Source organism: Strigops habroptila, chromosome 2, assembly GCF_004027225.2.
Source record: "Strigops habroptila isolate Jane chromosome 2, bStrHab1.2.pri, whole genome shotgun sequence".
Classification (NCBI taxonomy): domain Eukaryota; kingdom Metazoa; phylum Chordata; class Aves; order Psittaciformes; family Psittacidae; genus Strigops; species Strigops habroptila.
Window position 1 is genome coordinate 50,215,809 of NC_044278.2, and position 19,539 is coordinate 50,235,347.

General features: G+C 35.9%; 1 protein-coding gene across 2 annotated transcripts in view; it reads left to right on the forward strand.

Moving 5' to 3' along the window:
• ANOS1 (anosmin 1) overlaps window positions 1-19,539 on the forward strand; it is a 136,770-nt gene that overhangs the window by 104,982 nt on the left and 12,249 nt on the right. The window contains exons 9-10 of one of the 2 annotated variants that reach the window (XM_030476733.1): window positions 1,952-2,104; window positions 5,154-5,213. In XM_030476733.1, the coding sequence (XP_030332593.1) occupies window positions 1,952-2,104; window positions 5,154-5,213 (213 nt within the window). The remainder of the gene's footprint in view (window positions 1-1,951; window positions 2,105-5,153; window positions 5,214-19,539) is intronic. The other variant, XM_030476734.1, reaches the window with a different exon arrangement.

The window sequence follows — 19,539 nt, forward strand, 5'->3', positions numbered from 1 at the left end:
TATTTGACTGTAATGTTCAAGTTATGAACATGCATTTAGTTAATTAGCAGTATTTTCTTAGTGCCTGAGCACTAGTATCACACATTTCAGTGGATAGAGAACTCTGCTGAGAAGTGTATTTGGACCTCTTTGGACATTTTTAAAAAAATGGCTAAATTATAGCTTACATAGAAAAGCAAAAAAAACTACTCCTGGAGGAGATGCAAATTCATCTTTCGAATCTCACTGAGGTTAGTTAGGAACAGAGCCAGTTCTGCTTGAGGTACTTCTGAGAGTGCTCAGAAGCAGATGGAGAAATATGAAAAAGAAAAAAAAAAATTGCCTGAAATATCATCTAGGACATGACATTCATGGCCTGTCTTTATTTGGGGACTTCCATGGCTTTTGGGAAGTAGTTCCAGAAGCAACGTGCCAATTTTGTTGAAGTCTCTCTGTCAGTTCTGCTCTCTGTGGAATTAAGCTCTGGATTTTTTCGGTGTCTTTTCCTATTGTCAGAATAAAAAATAGTCCATAACCTGCTGAAGTAATTTAGTCCTACAGACCTCTGTGAGCTTTGACCCTGGCCCTCTGGCATTACATTTCCCCACACTCAGAAATGCATTGCCTCACTATATTTGTAAGCTTTGCTTCTGGGAAATGCAGCAAGACTGACTCTCTTGATCTTTATATAGAAATATTCTAAATCTGTGCCCTGGTTTTTCTGGAAGTGGAGCAGACAGAGAACATAAAAGCAGTAAAATTAAAATACTTTAAATTGAGGTATACCTAATAGATTTAAGTCTACTTCTCTCTATCAGTTTCTTTATTTTCTTTGTAGTATAAACATTATGGTTACCTTGAAAAAAAATAATTTGCTAAAGTTTGGTAGTTTTGCTTTTATTTAAAACAAGCAAAGAAAATATAAAATTGTATCAGATTAAGCAAAGGATTAAGAAAGTAAAATTTGGCCAAAAAGCAAGTTGGTTTCAGCTGAAGCTATATGTAGGGCAAAATATTCAAGTTTACATGTTACTTATGATAATTATTGAAATCTGAATCTTTCCCTTTTTCTCTCAAGTATGGAATTAATAATTTTCCACTTCCTTATCAAAATCTTTATTTTTCATTTATGTGTAGTAGTGAATTAAATACAGCTTTTTAAAATCTGATGCAAATACCATCCTCTGAATTGGAACGGATATATTTGCATGTGTGCAGTGAAAATGCAGTTTGAATCAACATTGTTGCCTTTTCAACTGAAAATACCTATAAGTACTGCCGACCCTGCTAAATGTTGATAAACTGTTGCTAAACGAAATGCTTGATGAAGGACATCCCATTACCATTAGTTGTTGGAAGCTAGGCACATAACACCAAAGGGATTGCTCAAAGTTAATTTTGCTCTTACAATGTTTTCCTAAGCATTCACTGTTCAGGAAACAGGAAAGTGGGCAAGAAAGATCTTTAATCTGACCATAGTGTTCCTACATAGCATATCAAAGGACTGTGTTTACTTTGATGTAATAACCGCATGTGGCACTCTGTGGGTTACACTCAATGCCATCCTTGGGTTTTGTGTATATTCAAACACTGCACAAATATAAAGGCCATGAATGATTATACAGATACTATGCCAGTTTAAAAAGTTAGTGTGTTAACAATTCGAGTTCTTGGGGATATAAATACACTCCCTTTCCTTATGATTCTTTTGAAAATTTACAGAACATTTTCATACAAAAATATATTTCACTTTTTCTCTCTCTAAAATATTTTTTGACTGAATTTCAAACAAATTATATGCTTTTCAACCATTATGAACAACTTGTTATTTATGTTAATTTCGTTTAGGTAAGATACTGAAATAAGGTAATTTGGATTAAAGATAGTATAATTTTCTGAATTGCAGTACTGTTAACATAGTCATTATGCAGCACATAAATAAATAATTTCCTGATTGTTCTGTGTATTGCAGAGGAACGAACATCATCTTCTGGGAAACCCCAGAAAGGACTGGTAGATCCTTACCCAACCTTTCAAAGAAGAAAACCCACTCGTTTTCTTAAAATTGGAAGTCCTTTCTATCAGGACAATCAACTTCAGGTCAAAGTATACTGGAAGAAGAGAGGTTTGTCAAATTTTTGTTTTACTATTTTTTTCTAAGGAGGAGCTCTCAGAGTTGTAGAACATTAACATAATATAATGAACTTTATACAACAGTTCAAAGTTAAATCCTACACCAATACTTCCATCCTTTCACCTTCATGTTAGAATGAAACATTGGTCTCTCTTTGTGTTGTCTGTGTAAATGTCTCGCAGAAGGAAATGACATGAATCAGCTACCCTAAAATTACAGTCAGTCATGTTGGGAATTTCGTCTAATGATACTACAGTATCACTTGAGTCAGTAAATGAATGTATATGGAAATCATGCACTGGTGTCACAAAAACTAAACTGCAGTTCAAACCACAAAATTTAGAGCTATAGTGGCTCATGTTAGGGCCACAATAGGCTTTATGTTAAACTTTATCAGTCACCTTGAATTACAAAAGGATGAATAGTTGGCCATAACCACTGGCAAAATCTGTAAGTTGGTTTTCTGCTAGGCAGCATTCACCCTTCTATTTTTCAGAAAAATCTTAACAACAATTTTATGTTTAAGTCTTCCAGTCTAAAGGAAAATGCCATAAACTTTGAGCGTCTGATCAGATTCAGAAATAAAAAAAGGGATTTTCCTTTCTTACCCTTTAGGAGCATATAGGTTGTTACACATTGCTCCAGCTTAGCCATGACAGGTTCATACAATATTATTTGAAAATGTGCTAACACTGTTAGTGTTTTAACTTGGAGCAATCTACGTGCGTAGCAGTAGCACATGTATAAAATCCACTCAATTTTTGTCTTTGAAATAAAGGACTACAAAATGGATAATCATAGAATCATAGAATGCATAGGGTTGGAGAGGACCTTAAGATCACCTAGTTCCAACCCCCCTGCCATGAGTAGGGACACCTCACCCTAGACCATGTTGCCCAAGGCTCTGTCCAACCTGGCCTTGAACACTGCCAAGGATGGATCACCCTTTCTTCTGCAAATTTTTAAAGAATTTCAGAAATATTAAAGTTATTTTGGGTTTAGGTGTATGCAGCACCACCCTGAATGAGAAAATGGTATATAACCATTCAGTTGTGGTATGCAACATAAGAATGTGTCACGCTGAATGGTGTGGATTGTGAGCAGTATAGAGTGCTTCTTAAAAACATTTACCTATCTAGCCCTGCTATATCAAATAATTAAAATCAAATGCTTATTCCTCCATAAAATCTGCAAGCTTTGGCTCAGCCTGACTACACATATTTTAAATGTTTGTCCCTGTCTTGGCTATGCTAGTTTTCATTTTTTCTGGCTTTCCCCATTATATCTCATTTTTGCCTAACTTCACGAAAAGCTGGAATAATTTAAAGTTTACATACAAGTTGGGGCATTTTTAATTATGAATACTAAGCTTACTTAAAAAATACAGTTTTGGTTATCCAAAATGTGATTTACATATTCTGAGCTTTGAACTGATCACCTTAAGCTTTAGCTTTCTGCAAGTGAGATACAACTCATTGTCCAAGCTTCTTTTATATCAGAAAAGCAGGTGACTTCTGAAGCAATTCATCCCACACAGCAGCAGAAGCATTCTCTGGAGATGCCTCTGTTCCTTATGAGTACAGAAGGGAGGCCAGACAACTCATTTGTAGAAGGCTTAGAGACACCTAACATCTCTCTGTGAGCTGAGTTCAGTTCTCAGCAGATTGAACTAAAAAAAATTAGGAGCAGGATTCAAAGATGAGGAGATTATGATGTCTCCCACTGGCATAAGGTTGTACAACTCACACTCTGTACTGGGCAAAATTCAGTCCAGTACAACAATTGATCCAGCTGCAGCTGTTTCCCTTCCAGCCTGTTTGCAGAAGAAAGATTGCGTGTCCTATGGCCAAAATGCCAGCACCCCTAGTAAAATGCACCTTATTAATAGTTTTCCAAAATTAATGGAGAGAAAATCATAACCAATACAGCAATATTCCTGTTCCAAAGAAAATACCGTGAGCTAAGTGTCCACCAATTATAATGGTAACTTAGATATTGAGCTTATAAGTAGACATTGTGTCGTAGATACCTACATACTGACATCTAAATCTGGAGCTGAATCCTACCCTGTGTTACATACCTGGAGGTAATATTTGTATTAAAGGCTATAGATACCTATAAAAAGAAATAAAGTAGTCAGCATTCTCATAGTGGCTCATAGTTTGGAAATAAAAGCGTTTGGAAGTAGTGTAATCTCCACAATTGGAGATCTTCAAAGACAGATATGGCACAGACCTGTTTGTTAGAAATTACATGGATTTACATGCTGTCACCTTGAGCCAGGGATGGATTAGTTGAGTTCCTGAGTAGCTGACTGTACAGCTGACTCATCTTGTGTGAATCTCTGCACCTCCAGCTATATAAGGGAGACACCCAGAAGTCCATCTTCGTCACGTGCTGGGAGCAAGCTCTGTCACATCCACTACGTTGTTTAGGTATATGCCCCAGACACAGAGTAGAAAACACCTTCATTTTCCTCACAAAATGAACAGTGATGGCAAAGGTGTGTGAAGAGTGGCAGAATATAGCAGTTTTTCAGACATTTTTCCTTTCTTTTCTTAAAAGAAAATATCTGAGTTCTGAGTGGCAGGATATGTTCTGAGTAACAGAACAGAAACCATTCATTCAGCAGGAACCATTATCTCATGTGGAACTGAAATACAGCCAGTTACCTGCTCCTGAGAAGCTAGCAGCTTCTATGAGCTCTTACAGGAGTTTGGAGGTTACGTAGTACATGGTTGAGGTACTGACTGTAAATTTACTAGTGACAATTTACTGCAGAGCAAGTCTGTTTCACTGTGCAGGGAACACTGCAGGAGAAGCATATTGACTGTGTCATGTCTTTATGAAAGATAGCAATTACTGGAGCCAGCTGCTTTGGGAAATATACCCACACATCTTTCTGTTTTATGAACTTCACTGTCTCAAGTCATGTTTAGGGAGTTATAAGAGGTCTAAGAGTGCAGCAACTGCAACAGGAAATACTGAGAGAAAATTTACCTTAGTCAATTGCCTGATGTCTAGGCTATTTTCATTGCAGATATGCAGTCAGAGTTCACATACTTCCTGACAGAGAATTGTCCTCTTTGTCTCCTACATGGTGGGTGAAAACAGGAGGCCTTGTTGATTGCTCCAGTTATTTTTTGCCTGCTGTTAAAACCAGCACTTGTTTGGTGGTGGAGCACAGCTATTCTGTAGTCCTAAATCAGGATGTGTGATTTAAAACAAATAAAAATTAAGAAACTCTCATGAAACCATGTGAAATAAGTATCTTGATAATGGTGAGAGGTCCCATAATGTAAAAAATAATTGAAGAAATAAAATTCGCAAGCTTGAACATGTTGGACATTTGTAAATTGAGCAAAATTTCAATTGGTTGTAGCAATCTTTGTTTTGTTTGGTTTGGTTTTCAAGGTTTTTTTGTACGTTCTGTGATAGACTTCATGGTCCTAACAAGAGGTGGTTGCAGTGGTGATGAAATAAATACATTATATAGACTTTGAATTTTAGTAAGATGAATACTTTTAAACCAGTATGTTATGTTGATATAGAGTTTCTTCAGCTGAAATGAAAACTTGAACAGCTACTAAAATAGCAGTCTTTTATTTAGTAAGAATAGTTTTATTTATTTTCTATAGTAATAACTGCTCAGAATTTTTGTTGTACTCCTGAATTCAGTGCTCATACCTTTCTATGATGACCTGAGATTTTTTTTAATTTTTTTTTTATTTTCTCCCAAACCAAGGTGGCTCTATAGAACAGTTTTGTACTGCCTCCCAACATCGTAGCATCATAGCACACCATAAGTTACAGAAACAGAAGGGAAGACTTGTGTGGATTTCTTATTCCACTTAAAGAAACATAAACATGTTCCTAAGGTTATTTTAGATTATTTCGTTATTTTCATTGGTCCCTTTGTTAGCTGAGAAATTGAATTTGAACCATTTTACTCTGTCTAAAAAGGACAAAATAGATCAGGATCACAGAATAATTTAAATGGGTTGGAAAGGACCTTTGGAGGTCAGCTGCTCCAACCATCTGCTTCAAGTAGGACTAACTCTGAAGTTAAATCAAGTTGTTCAGTCCTATCTGTAAGGCCTTGTAACAGATGTTATTATTGTTTTCTGAATGACAGGGAGTTTGTCCTTTATGAATACCAGGCTGCAGAGGCCACCTAAGTTGATTGCAATGTACCTTAGGATTTCCAGAAGGTATGGTGATATCTCTTGACATGCAACGATTGTTCTTCCATTACTATAAGAAGATGTGTTCCTCATTGTCATTTGCAATTGTGCCTCTAGGAAGCCAGCGAAAGAACACAGTGATGACATCAGAGCTGAAGCTCTTGTTTTTACATTATTCCTCTGAATAGAATTCATCAGACCTCTGTTCTGTTCAACAACTGCAACAGAGGGGGTGTTGCAAGCTATTACTGAACTAGCTTTATTATACATTAAAGAAGTGATTGCTAACCAGACCTCAGAAACTGAACACAGTGTTTGAGTTAAAGTCTGAGTAAGTAGATGGAAGATCCTATTTCCATATATATACATCATAATGTGCCGCAGTTTGGTAGCGGGAAAGACTTATCTAGGCCTGTTCATCAAGTGTTCTTTCTTAAGTCCCCTTAGCTTCAGTAAGCGTGAGGCATGAATGGAACGTAGGATCCGGACTTTACATTAAAATAAATCTCTTTCTGAAACAATCTTTCAATTTGAATGCTTGGGTATGATGGCAATAATAACTTTACTTCAGGATCTATGCTAGCAAAAGTAACTCCACACTTCAAGCAGTACAAGGTGCTTAGCAAATGCACATAATTTTGCTAGACAGTCATTACAAAAGCATATTGCAATTATATGAATACAATAGCTTCTTTCTGAAAGAAGAAAATGTCTTTCACTTGTTGCCTCTGACTTAGGCCTAGGATTAGAGAAACACAGTACATTCCTTAAACAGCATGAATCCCACTTTTGTAAATGAAAAAAAGAGCTTGCTTGTGGCCAGATTTTTTGGCCATCTCGACCATATGAAATTAGAAATTATGTGCTATTTATGTCAGATAGTGGAATCAGCTTAAATCACTTTTAACTCCTTGGTGCTAGAGTCACAGAGTACCAACCATTACCAAGAATGGAGGCACTCTGAACCCTCTGCTTAAAAAGATCAGCTACTTAGGATAATTAAAATCCTCAGTATCTTGTGCAGTAATCAAGACTGAAAGTGTGAAAATAAAAAGATCGTTGTGTTTCCTCTGTGCCTCAGTGGTTTGGCAACTAGAGAGCTGAGGTTTTGGACTTCAGCTGAAAAGCCTTCAAGTTGCTGCAAATTTGTATATGAAATAAAATATTTCCCATAGACAGAAAGAAATATTCTCTCTGAACTCACTGCATCAATTCTCATCACTTGCTGCAATAATTATAATACATTAAAAGAATAGAATGTAATTTAGTATTATGATTTCTTTCCACAGCAACAAGTCACAATGATATTTTCTGACCCATGACTCTGCCTCCAGTACCGTTTTCTTAGTGCTTGTTATTGGAGTATAATGTACTTGCTTAGGTAAAGCTTTAGTTTCCTTTGCTTTTCTTTGAGTAAAGGCTATGTGCATTTACATCCCCCTGTTTAAATTAAACATTTAAAGTACTTCTGGATATTTAAAATCAATATATCTGCCCCTTGGTTTTGCTTAAAAAGACAAATATTTAAAATGCATTAAGAGTTGGCTTCAGGCATCTTTCTTTGTGTTTCTGGTAAATGCTAAAGCAGAAAAAAAAAGAACACTTAAGGCAGGGAGAGGCAAAGAATCCTCCATTGTCTGATAAATCAACCAAACAAGAATAATGAATTAAATTACAGGGAAGAATAAAATGCAAGGCAAGGCAAAGCAAACAGAAAGCTGCCATGAATGCTTTTAAAACCAGATCTTAGGAAAACAAAATTAACTTTCACTTAGTTCAGGGAGATAAATGAAGTGACTGTGCTGACTCTTTGTTTGCAATAAGGTATTGCATATGACAGGTTTTAAAATAATTGAAAGTTTTCCCCATGTTATCCAATGGTCCTTTCCTATGGAACTAGACCCATTGAAGCTAATGAAACTCTTCAATACCAGTTGGAGTTTCTAGCTGTTATTGTAATGAATTCAGCAGTAGTTGCTTAATGCTAATGAAATATTTAGTTTGATACTAACTGTTGCACTAGGAAGTTCAGTGTTTGAGCAGCTGGCCATTCTCTAATTGCAGATATGTAACTAGGAAAATATTTGTACTCGAAGGTATCACTTTGGTCCAGGTAGTTCTTTCAACAAGAAGACCTCACTGGTAATTATAGTGAACTCTACACCAATGTATTGCCCTCATACTCTGTGTGAGTACAGAGACATTGGCTCAGCAGGGATTGATTGTGTGGGTATGCATAATGTGCACATGTATTTAGAGATTTAATTAGTAAAGCTGGCCACGAGGACAGGAATCTTCAACTAGATCACCTCTTTAGAAATTCATCAGTAGACATGGCATAATTTGCTTTTCCATGTGTGCCACAGCTGACTCAGATGCCTGTATCCTGTAGAGTTCTCCAGCATCCTGCCTGGGTTAGGTAATGCTGTCAGCTTTAACTGTCATGGGAAATTATTCCAGAGTTAAAAGAATATCCTGTCAGAAGTATCCTCTGTGCAATTCCTGCTCCTCCCTAACTTTGTCTCACATAGGCTTAATGTAGTGCCAGGAAAAATGTCTTTGCCATTTTCCTGACTGGAGAAAATGAAAAGGGGAGCATCTGACCATCTCCAGTTATATTTGTTATACTTTATAAACTGATCACAGGACTCTGACTATTTGGTTTGCATTTGCTTCATGTCCAAATGTGAAGTGCTAACAATAGTTAAAATGTTGCTGGTGGCCGACAAAAACATCAACAACAATTACTACAATTTGGTAGATCAGGTAGAATGCAACTTCTCAAACCATATGCAATTGATTAGTGGGACAAATAATGAAGTTTTAAAATCACATTTACAATAGTGGCAACCTCAGTGGCATCTCCCCTGCAAATGGGACAATACTGAGGAGTCTTTTCAAGGGCAGAGTTTACTGCATTTCATGTTTCCACAGGCACAACAGAAAACTGTTACTGGCTTCCTTTCACTTGCTTCCAAACCTCCATACCTTTCAGGGTAGGTGGTTAAAACTCTTGTTATGAGAGGCTTAGAGGCAAGCCTGTCCAACACTTACTCCCAGGAATGTAATTGGAATGGATTCAAAGTGTGCCGGGAAATCAAGTATCACAAGCCAAATCAGAACTACCCACTGTGATCCCAGAGCTCAGACAGCACAGAAGACTGATTTTGCTAACAGGCGCCCACTGTTGTCTGCTGAAGGCAGATTGTGGCTACACTGGTCTGGTTTGGTCCAGAACATTCATCAAACTAGTCCTAACGCTTTGTGTGGTTGATCCATTTACTGCTTCATTTTAAAATTTACATATAGCATGCTGTTCAGAAGCCCTCAGTATGACATGAATCATACTCCAGAATATCTTTTGTGATTGTGAAAGTGTATTTAATGTGACTTAATATATGCATTTAAAAGTAGTATTCTTTTTTTTTAAACTTAATAACTGAATACACATTTAAGCTTGATTTCTTTTGAACTTACATTAAAAGATCAAATAGAAATGTAAATGCAAATTACCTGGTCCATGAATGCAATTCAAAGATAGACCATCATTATGTGGGATGAGTACCTGTGGTCAGACTGCAGATACACATTCAATATTGTGTTGCAAAATCATTTATCAAGACTTAACTCACTGCAAGGCATTGAAAAAAATAACTGGCCAACTAATAAATAAAATTTTACCTGATTTGTAATTCTTCAGGAAAAAATAATGTTTTCAATACCAGTATCTTTATGTACCTTCAAAAATATCCGTCTACCAAGTACAAAATTTTTAACATTTCTTATTACTTCTTGAGTATTACCGCAACCTATAAAATTAATTATTTTAACAAAAAATGCAGAACTTTATATATATACCTACATATACAGTCACTAAGATTGTCAATGGCAATGTCTGTTGGTAGGCAGTCTGAATAACTGAAAGAGAAAATGACAAGCTTTTTACCATCAAATTCATCCCCTCCTTTCCCCAAACTGTATCACTAGGTCATATTCAGTCAAAGTTTTGTCTTATATGCTTACACTATCATACTTGGAACAATCCTACCATTCCTACTGTGAGTAAAGACATACTGAGGTGCTGCAGTTTAGGAAGATACCTTTCATCAAGTATGGGCTAATAACTTCTCATGAGTGATCTCTTAGCCTGCCAAAGTTCTGAAGTAAAATACTTAGCTTATGATCCAGGGGAGGTTAAACTGTCAGCAGGGGGTCATCATGCTCATGGTGAAGGTGGTTTAAACTAATGAGTGTCCTCTTGTAAATTGGGTCAGTTTTCTTCCACGTGCTTCTTTTTAACTTGTATTGTTTAATTAGCCTAGTTTATAAGGTGGCCATGAACACTACAATCAGGGAAGGAAACGACTATTTGAATGAGTAGCAGGAGGTGGAGGGAAAGACACCAAAAAAAGAATATCTGACACTGAAATTATAATCTAAAATTAAAGATGTCACGTGTATGCAGCTGATGAATAATGAGTTCTTATACACCAGTTGCTTTGACTCCTGGGGCCATAAGCTGAATATAAAAATGTCTATAGCAGTTTAGACCAAAGATCCATCCCAACAAGTATTCTGTTCTTGTCAGTGGCCAAAAGCAAACTGAAAGGAACACAAGAATGGGGCAAACAGGTAATGATACTTCTGCAGATTATTGTCCCATCTTCAGACAACTTCTAGTTCATGGGATTTCCTGAGCCAAATGTGATTTCATTTTTTTTTTATTCACATTTCGCTTCCATGATAATATCTAGTGTCCTGTCAGGGTCACATAAGTTTGGGACATTTGAAACATTCTATGTTATGGAGTTCCAGAGTTTTAAGCTTTAAGGAGTTCCAGAGTTATGGAGTTCCAGAGTTTTAAGACATTAAGGTTCTTTTAGGAAAAAACATTTTTTTTTATTTGTTCTGAAGCCACTTCTAGGTTCATTTTAATTCTAATTCTTGCATTGGAGACATAGAAAACAGTCATACTCTGTTCACCCTATCTGTACACACATGATTTTATAAATAAATGTTTTCACTCTGTTCTTTTTCTCATAGAGTCATAGTCTTAAACTGCAGATTTAGAAACTGCATATTAATGCTATTAACATTATGAATAACATTTCAGCAGAGCAACATCGTGATATGACATGCCATGATGCTTACTATGCTGCAAGTCCAGTTTTGGAACTCCATGGAGCATTGTACATGCATGCAAACCCACCTGTACAGCTTTTGCATAGAGTATGAGAGAGAGAGGAGTAACAGGGGTATCTCTGCATCTCCTCCCACTGAGGAGTTAGGAGTAAGATGGGTCTGTATCTTGACTTTGGAACTGGGAAGGACTCGCAGATTACCTACCCTCAATATAGCCTCCCCACCTAAATTAATGTCCAGATTTGTCAAAGTCACACAGAAGGCTAAAGTTAATGATAGAGTACCTAGTGACATTTTCAACAGAATGGATAAGCATAGCGAGCCTTGGACTTGTTTGGGATTTTTAATATTTCATTAAATTCAGTTTTTGGATGCTTAGCTACCTTTGAAAATCTGACTGTTAAGGGAGTAATGTGGGAAGCTTCTGTTCAGGCTGCAAGCAGCTATTGTGAGACTTGGAGCTTACGAGAGGCAAATTTCCTTGTAATAGAAAACCAGAATAAGATACTGTTGAACTCACTTTGTATAGGGTGTTGTGTGGAGGAAAAGGAGTGAGGGTAGAGGTAGTCCAGTTTAGGAACGATCCCAAACTTAAATCCCTCAATATAAACATCTTTAAACTTTGAGGATTCCTAGGTCTAGATGTGGACACAAATATTGTGGCTCAGGCTTGTCTTCAAATTACACACTAATTGTTAATACCATTTTTTGAAGGGCTTAACATTGTGTTATACAAAGAATGTGTTCTACAGAAAGAAAGTTTATTTTAAATAGCATAATGTGAGAAGCAAAATCTTTATGATTTAATCAATATTGCTTATATTCCGTGTAAGAGCAGGAAACAGTATTGTTTGCCTTGTTAGGAAGTGTTTATGGAATGAAGTTTAAATGTCCACTGAGGGGTTTGGTGTTTATTTTAATCATACTGCTTGAATAGGTGATTATTAAAAAGTTCTTTTTCTCAGAGGTGTCAGGAATACCATGAATTTAATAACCAAACATTTGACACTGGATTTTTTTTCTTTATATATATACTACTGAATGAATCAGTGCACAAACAGTTAAAAAGCCTAAGCTGTTTTCATTTAATTTTCTTAAGACAACTTACCTACAATACCTGAGAGAGAAGACATCAACAACATAGTTTTTACAGGGAAGAGTGCAGAGCAGCTCACAATGCGTTAGCACATCAATGCAGCATTTCATCATTAGTTGAAGGTAAATTGTGTTTACCTATATATCCTAAGACCGATAACTCACTTTGCATTTTGCTAAACTGCCATAAGTAAAATAACAGTTGTTATTCTATCATTATTTCTTGTCCTGTCATTAGCTTCAGGTTGCAAATGTTGGCAGGAAACACCACAATTCAGAGAGGCATAGAACGGCTCATGAACCAGTAAATGTTATGATCAAGTACTGACTGAGATCATGTTTTGCTTCTCTGCAGTAAGCTGGAGTATTCCTTCCCTAACTGTTCTTCAATTATGCTGTTACTACAGCGCGATAAATAAAATATGGATCACTTTATACTAATTGTGTCTTCAAAACTGAAGCAACTAGTAGTAAATAACACTGCTTCCTTAATTCACTTGTATTTTGCCTATATTTAAGCTGTCCCTGCATATTTTTCAGGACCAATCCAGCATCTGAGTTTTAGCAGAAAAAGCATTTATGGAAACTTGCACATTGTAGAACTCTCTGTTGGCATGGAGAAGAATGGTGGCCTGATAAACAGATGAATGCAAGTCTGAGAGCAAAAAACACTTCACTGTATTCTATTTCAACTACTTACGTAATAGTTCTTGGTGTGGAAATACAGGCAGGTTATGCTGCAGAGCAGATGCTGCTGCTCATCCTCCTGCCAGAATGGTGGTTTGGAAGCAGTGCTGTGTTGTATTAGATACACAGTTGTAAAGGTGTATCGGGGTTGCATACTGGGAGAAGGCAGAGCAGGGACATTTCTTCAGGAAGCCTTTGTACGCATCTTTGGATGCTTCAGAGATGATAAAATATTTTTCTTTATGCAAAACATCATAAATTTCACCACTTACCATTATTACTTTTATATTCACTATAGCACAGCTTCACCATTCAATACAATGAGATAAGTAATTTTTGTCCTGGGTGGTGTGTTGTTTGACACAGGATTTATACGGTGCTCCACAAAATCATACTATAACTTTGCCACAGAAACAATTAATCAAGCTTATAGATACTGAAACATGCACTTCATATGCCCTGAACAGATTCTGCCCTGTGCTGTGATATTAAATATAAAATCTTTACCCCTTCTTATAGCCTATTTTTAGAGCAGTAATTCTTCAAGAAACTTGATCCAGAAAGGAAATTACTTAATTTTGCTCGATTTTCTTCTTGCTATTAGTCTAAAACAATTGAAAACATGTTCAAGGCTATCTTTTAACTATAGTTTGTATGGTCATTAGTGTCTTGATCATGGTGGGTACTAAACTTTCTGGCCTGATTCATTAGCTACTCTTAACTGTCGAAGTCAACATGACTGTTCATATGCTTAAGTGCTTTGTTGAAGCAGGGCCAGAGTGCTCAGAAGCTTGTAAGATCAACCCCCCGCTATAAGAAAAACAAAACCCATGTGGCCAGTCAGAAATAATCATTGCAGTTTGCTGTATGAAATATCAGATTTAACAATAGATAATAAAGTCAAAGGTTTAGCTACACGCAGAACAAAATCTTTCAGTAATTTTCTTACTGAATAGCTTCACAGAAATTTCAGTCTCCTTATGGCATTCTGTTTGAAGAAACGTTAGGTTTGAATGAAGACAGCAGGTTTACATATGGCTAATTATTTTCCAAACTTTCATAACTCCTTTTGACATACAGTTACCATATTAATTATATGTATATATTTTTGAAGGAGTCAGTTTGCTGAGTCACTTGAAAAGAAATATAGAACACCTTTTCCTTTCATACTGAAATAATCATTTGACTATTTCATATGCTTGTTATTTATATTAAATTAATATTTTTGTGCTGCCAGGTAAAGGTTTTCATTTAAGTATGTCTTATTTTATAATTTTTACTTTTTTTTTTACCATATTTTAACCTAATGGGAAAAATCTATCAGAGACTGGTTGTTAATTAGTTCAAATCCTGTTACAATACAGAAATCAGCTTTATGTTACTGTGTTTATTGATGCTAGACACTTTTATCGTAATAAACCTTAATTTGAGCCGCTGTTGTTGAACATATCTGCTTTGAAATCTTGTTTTCCAGCAAACCCCATTTGATTTTTCTTTCTAATAAGTTTTTGTAATTTGATTGCCTGCATAATAGTGATGTCACAGTTAGCATTAATTGCCATTTTTATGCCAAATTGTAGAGACCCATCATCAGAATAACATACCAATCTAGAGCTGAAATACTTTTACATCAGAAACTGTTATCATTATCACCACTCAACAGGGGTGGAACAGAGGTAAGGTGCCATGAAATGCTTGCGTAAAGACCTCCAGCAAACCAGCGCAGGAACTAGCACCAGTTCCCAAAATAGTCTGCTGCAATTTTGTTGCTATGGATCACAGGAATACCTCTCAAACCTGTTTACCTGGTCTCCTGGAGTGACAATAGGTAGTTGTCATATTGGTGGCATTGGATTGTGTGAACAAATTTCACTTCTGTTCCTGCCTATGCAATGCCAGTTTTCTGGCTACAAAGGAGACTCCAGTTCCTCATGATTGTCAAGTTGGCACCTCTCTGCACCAATACATGTAAAATAAAGCTGGAAAAAATATTTGAGGCAAAGAAAGGAGCTGTCTGCAGTAACATAGAAAAAAAAAAGAAACCACATTAGATGAGATTATTCACATGGTTGACAGTAGTGGAAATGTACATCAGAACAGAAATGTGGCAAAGGTGAGGAAAGAGATCACTTTTTTATTTGGTTTATTTTCAATAAACTGTAGAACCACTGAAACCAGAAATTCCAGCTAGGAAAAGCTGCAGAGTTACCTGGCATCGTGTTGGGTGATTTTTCTGAATGGGTCTCAGAGCTTCGATTCTCTGGGGAGATTATGAGATTTAACAAGTGTAGAATGTAGGCCTGTGGCATTCCTATTGATCAGTGTGCGGCTGTGCCTTAGGGTACGTTGTGGTACTTTAAGCAAAACTTTTCAATCTAAGGTGCTTAAATTGTGCATATGAACCTGAACTTTTCAAAGTGGTAAAAAATGTATTTGGCATTGTCATTAATAGAAATTTGAGCTGCTTTTACAGCTTAAAGCTACAGAATAAATGTGTATTTCACCCCCAGAAAAATCTTAAATATATTTATTTTTATTAAAATGAAACTAAAGAGTTTAGGGTCGGGGGGTACGGGAAGGGAAGCAGATAAATCTGGTGAAGAACATCTTCCTAAACACAATCAATAGAGAGATAGCTTTGTGGAGATATTCATGTGAAATTAAGGGTGGTTTTGGGTGAAATATGAGGGAGGAAATCAAAACAGGTATCTTTTCAACATGCTTTAAAGTATCCCTTGATTAACAGATTTCTAGTTAGAGATTTAAGATTTCTGTCCAACAAAGTTAGCTTCATAGCCTTGTTCAGCAAAAGAGCTAAGCATATATGGAATTTTAAGAACATGTTCATGTGATGTTAGTATAGGAATGTTTTCTTAAGTCTAGGAACTCATTTGATACTTCAGAAAATTTACTTTAAAAATCATAGCCAAAATAATTAACATTAGCTATTAGTTTATTTGAAAAGATAAGCATTATGCAACTGTCTGAAAGATCTAAAAATGGCTTGGGCAGAGGGAGATCATTTCCATGTCAGTAACCTTAAGAAATTTTTAATGTAATTTTCCTGGTTTGCTTTTTTAATTTTTTTTCCTAAGTTTAAGAAACTTGAAAATAAAAGTAATTGTTTGAATAAGTTGTCTGCCATAGCAGTCCTTTAAGGAGTTCTGACTTAAGTAACAATTCTGTTGATTAATTTCAGAAGCTTAAAAGTGCTCAAATGAGTGCTAGCACTTAGTATGTTCTTCAAGTTTAGTGTTTCTGTACAAATATTTTGAGTTCTGGGAAATAAGAATGTTTGCTCTTTGTGCAAGCACCAGTCTTTTTAGTGTCAAACAGTATACTTTCTAACCATGAGAACAATGAAGTTATAAAGCTTTATAAAGACTCCTAATTGGAAGTACAGATTCAAGAAAACTCTGAACTATTAAGAAGGAGTTTGTTCATGTACGAAAAGGCTTTATACTGTGACAGCTGGAATATCAGAAAACCAGACTGAAGGAAACTGAAGGCAGTTTCTTTTCAGTGTTATGCTTTCCAATAAATTGGCCAAAATCAGTCCCGTTAGGTACTAGATATTCTGTTAATATTAACTACTAAAATGACTTTTCAGAAAAAGATGTGGCTGTGGGTTACAATGTATTAAATTTAGCTGGGCTTTGTTCAGAACCATTAGCTTTGGTGGCAGTGGCTGGCACTCAGCTAGACTGCAGCTTGGACAGCTTGTCCAGGACCTACCACTGAGTTTGTAATGGACAGCTGAAAACAAAAATCTAAATAAAATTGTAGCAGTGATCTCACTAGGATAGTGTATATTACTGAACGGAAGGCTGGGAGAAGCTTTTCTTTTGCATAAAAGTGAATCTCTAGAGCCATGAGCTTTATGAGCAACTTTATAAAACAAATGCATATTTTCATCCTTTTTTTTTCTTAAGTGTCTTATGTGACTCTTTAAATCATCCTATACATCCTGTCTCCTTTTGCTCTTAAAAAATTTAGAGATAATTTCTAAACCAGTCTTGTTTCTTAATGTGTACTTCATGCATGCACATACACTGAGTTTTTCATGCTTCTAACTAGAATGTCCCACCTTTCCTATTTTTTTAAAAGTTTCTATCTCAAGTAAGAGCTACTTCCTATCATATTTCAGTTTTGCAACCCAAATTACTCAGGCTTTATCCCTGACGGTATAGATTTTTTAAAAGGAGAAAATTGGTTTTATTTTTATCAATTGTTTTGGCTTTTTTTTTTTAAACAAAAAGGAATTAGCATGCTTATGTTCAAATCTTTCAGATAACAGCAGTCACTACGATGGAGATTAGAATTGAAGAAGTTTCAGTCTTGAAAAAAAAATTAGAGAAGTCAAAAAGGCCTGTTCTACTGAAAAGTTTTGATTAAACTTAGCTAGTGCTGTCACGATGCATTACAGTTTACAGCAGTTGATGTGGTTGTATGTATGTATGCAAAACCATTTTTGAAATATCTTAATTACGTGCACACTGAAAAGAAAGAAAATCCTGTCTTTTCAATATAGGTTATCAGGATACCAGATGTGAGCACTATCAAATACAAGATTCATTTGTTCATTTTGTTTAAATACAAAATTATGAAATGAAAATCTTCATCCTACATTTACGGTCTAAGTAAGTTGATAGGAAGTGAAATTTAAAAAAAAAAATTCTTGCTGATTTTCTAGCTCAAATAAAGAAGGCATCAGAAACCACATCTTTTTATGAATGGGTTGCTAAGGGAAGAAGATGCAAGAGAGGAGAAGAAGGAAGAAGAGAATGACCTGAAAGTAGAAGCTCACATGAGCAATGGAGGTGGAGCTGCATTGGAATCCAACAAAATTCTACTGTGCCAGGAGCTGGAAATACCAAATATCTTGGGTTACAATCTGTTTAATTACATTTCTGAGCAGATGCTTAGTAAATCTCTACAGAGGTATATCTGGATGCTGAACTGTTGTAACCTCTTGATGCTTGAGATTTATTTTTCCCTGATTGCCCATCGAGTGATATTTACTGACCTACCTGAGATATGTGTCTTACCCAGTTCTTGATGGCTGGATTATGGCAAGGTTTAATTTGCTTGGATAATGTCTACCAAAGAGGGAGTGATTTGTTTATGGATTGCAAGTGAAAGTTATTATAAGTGAAAATAGCCATTTTGTAACTTTACAGAGAGCAGCCCACCTTACATGCAGATAGTTGAAAGTAATAAATTGTGATTATCAGATAATATACAATCAATAACAAATTCACTGTGCTTAACTGGCACAGAGTGTACATCGTTAATATAGCATGATTAATATAGCAGCACAAAGTTTTCAGGTTCCAAGAAGCTAGGTGTTCTGTTTTTCTGTCCCAGGAGAGGGACACAAGCAGATGACAGGCAATAATTGAATGAACTGAAAGAGATTAAATCAGATGAAACCTACTTATAAATGCACTGTGAGTTCATGTCTTCATCCAATAGCCACATAAGGTGGGAAAGCTCAGCATCTAAGAGGCAAATGAAAGCACATCAATTTTATTTTTAAATGAGACGGAACGATCGCAGGACAAGTTATTTCTTTATAGATTTCTTTCTTTCTGGAAAAAAAAAAAAAAAAGTTTCCAGAGAAATTACACAATTAACACATATGTTGTTATGAAGATAGCAGCTGCAAAGATCTATTTCAAGGAGCTTCTAATCAGTCTTTTTATTACAATACCATTTAAGCTAGTTTCAGACACTACTTCTTTTCTCTTCAGTTTACAATCCTTCCCATCTGCATCCAAATTGCTCATAGCAGTCTAATGTCAGATCAGCCCTTAAGGCATCAAAGAAATTTTTTTTCCTTCCTGAAACCCACAATTAGGCACTTGGCGTTAGTGGCTATGTCATACCAAGCTAATTAATAATAACAGACATAATTTAGTATCCCCTGTATAAAGATAGAGGAGAACTAAATACAGAAAAATTACAGGATGTATTTGCACTACCTGATGAGTTTTTTCTTCTTTTTTCTAATTTTTTATTGCCCTTTGTTTTGCTTCCTTATGCAATCAGTATTAGACAAGAAGCTAAAAGAGCTGGAAATAGGTTGAAGGCTTATACAATTGATACTGCAGCAAGTTTTGTCATTGATTTAAATGGGAGCAAACTCGAGCCTTTGGTATTACTCCTAGGAGTCGAGACTAGAATTTTATTTGGACAAAAACTGAACAGTTCTTATGATGTATTCTGAAAGAAGAAAGTTCAGGTATTTACAGACATTTTCACATATCTTCAGGCACAGATTTCTTAAGCCGTGCCAGGCAGCAGTGTTGTAATGCT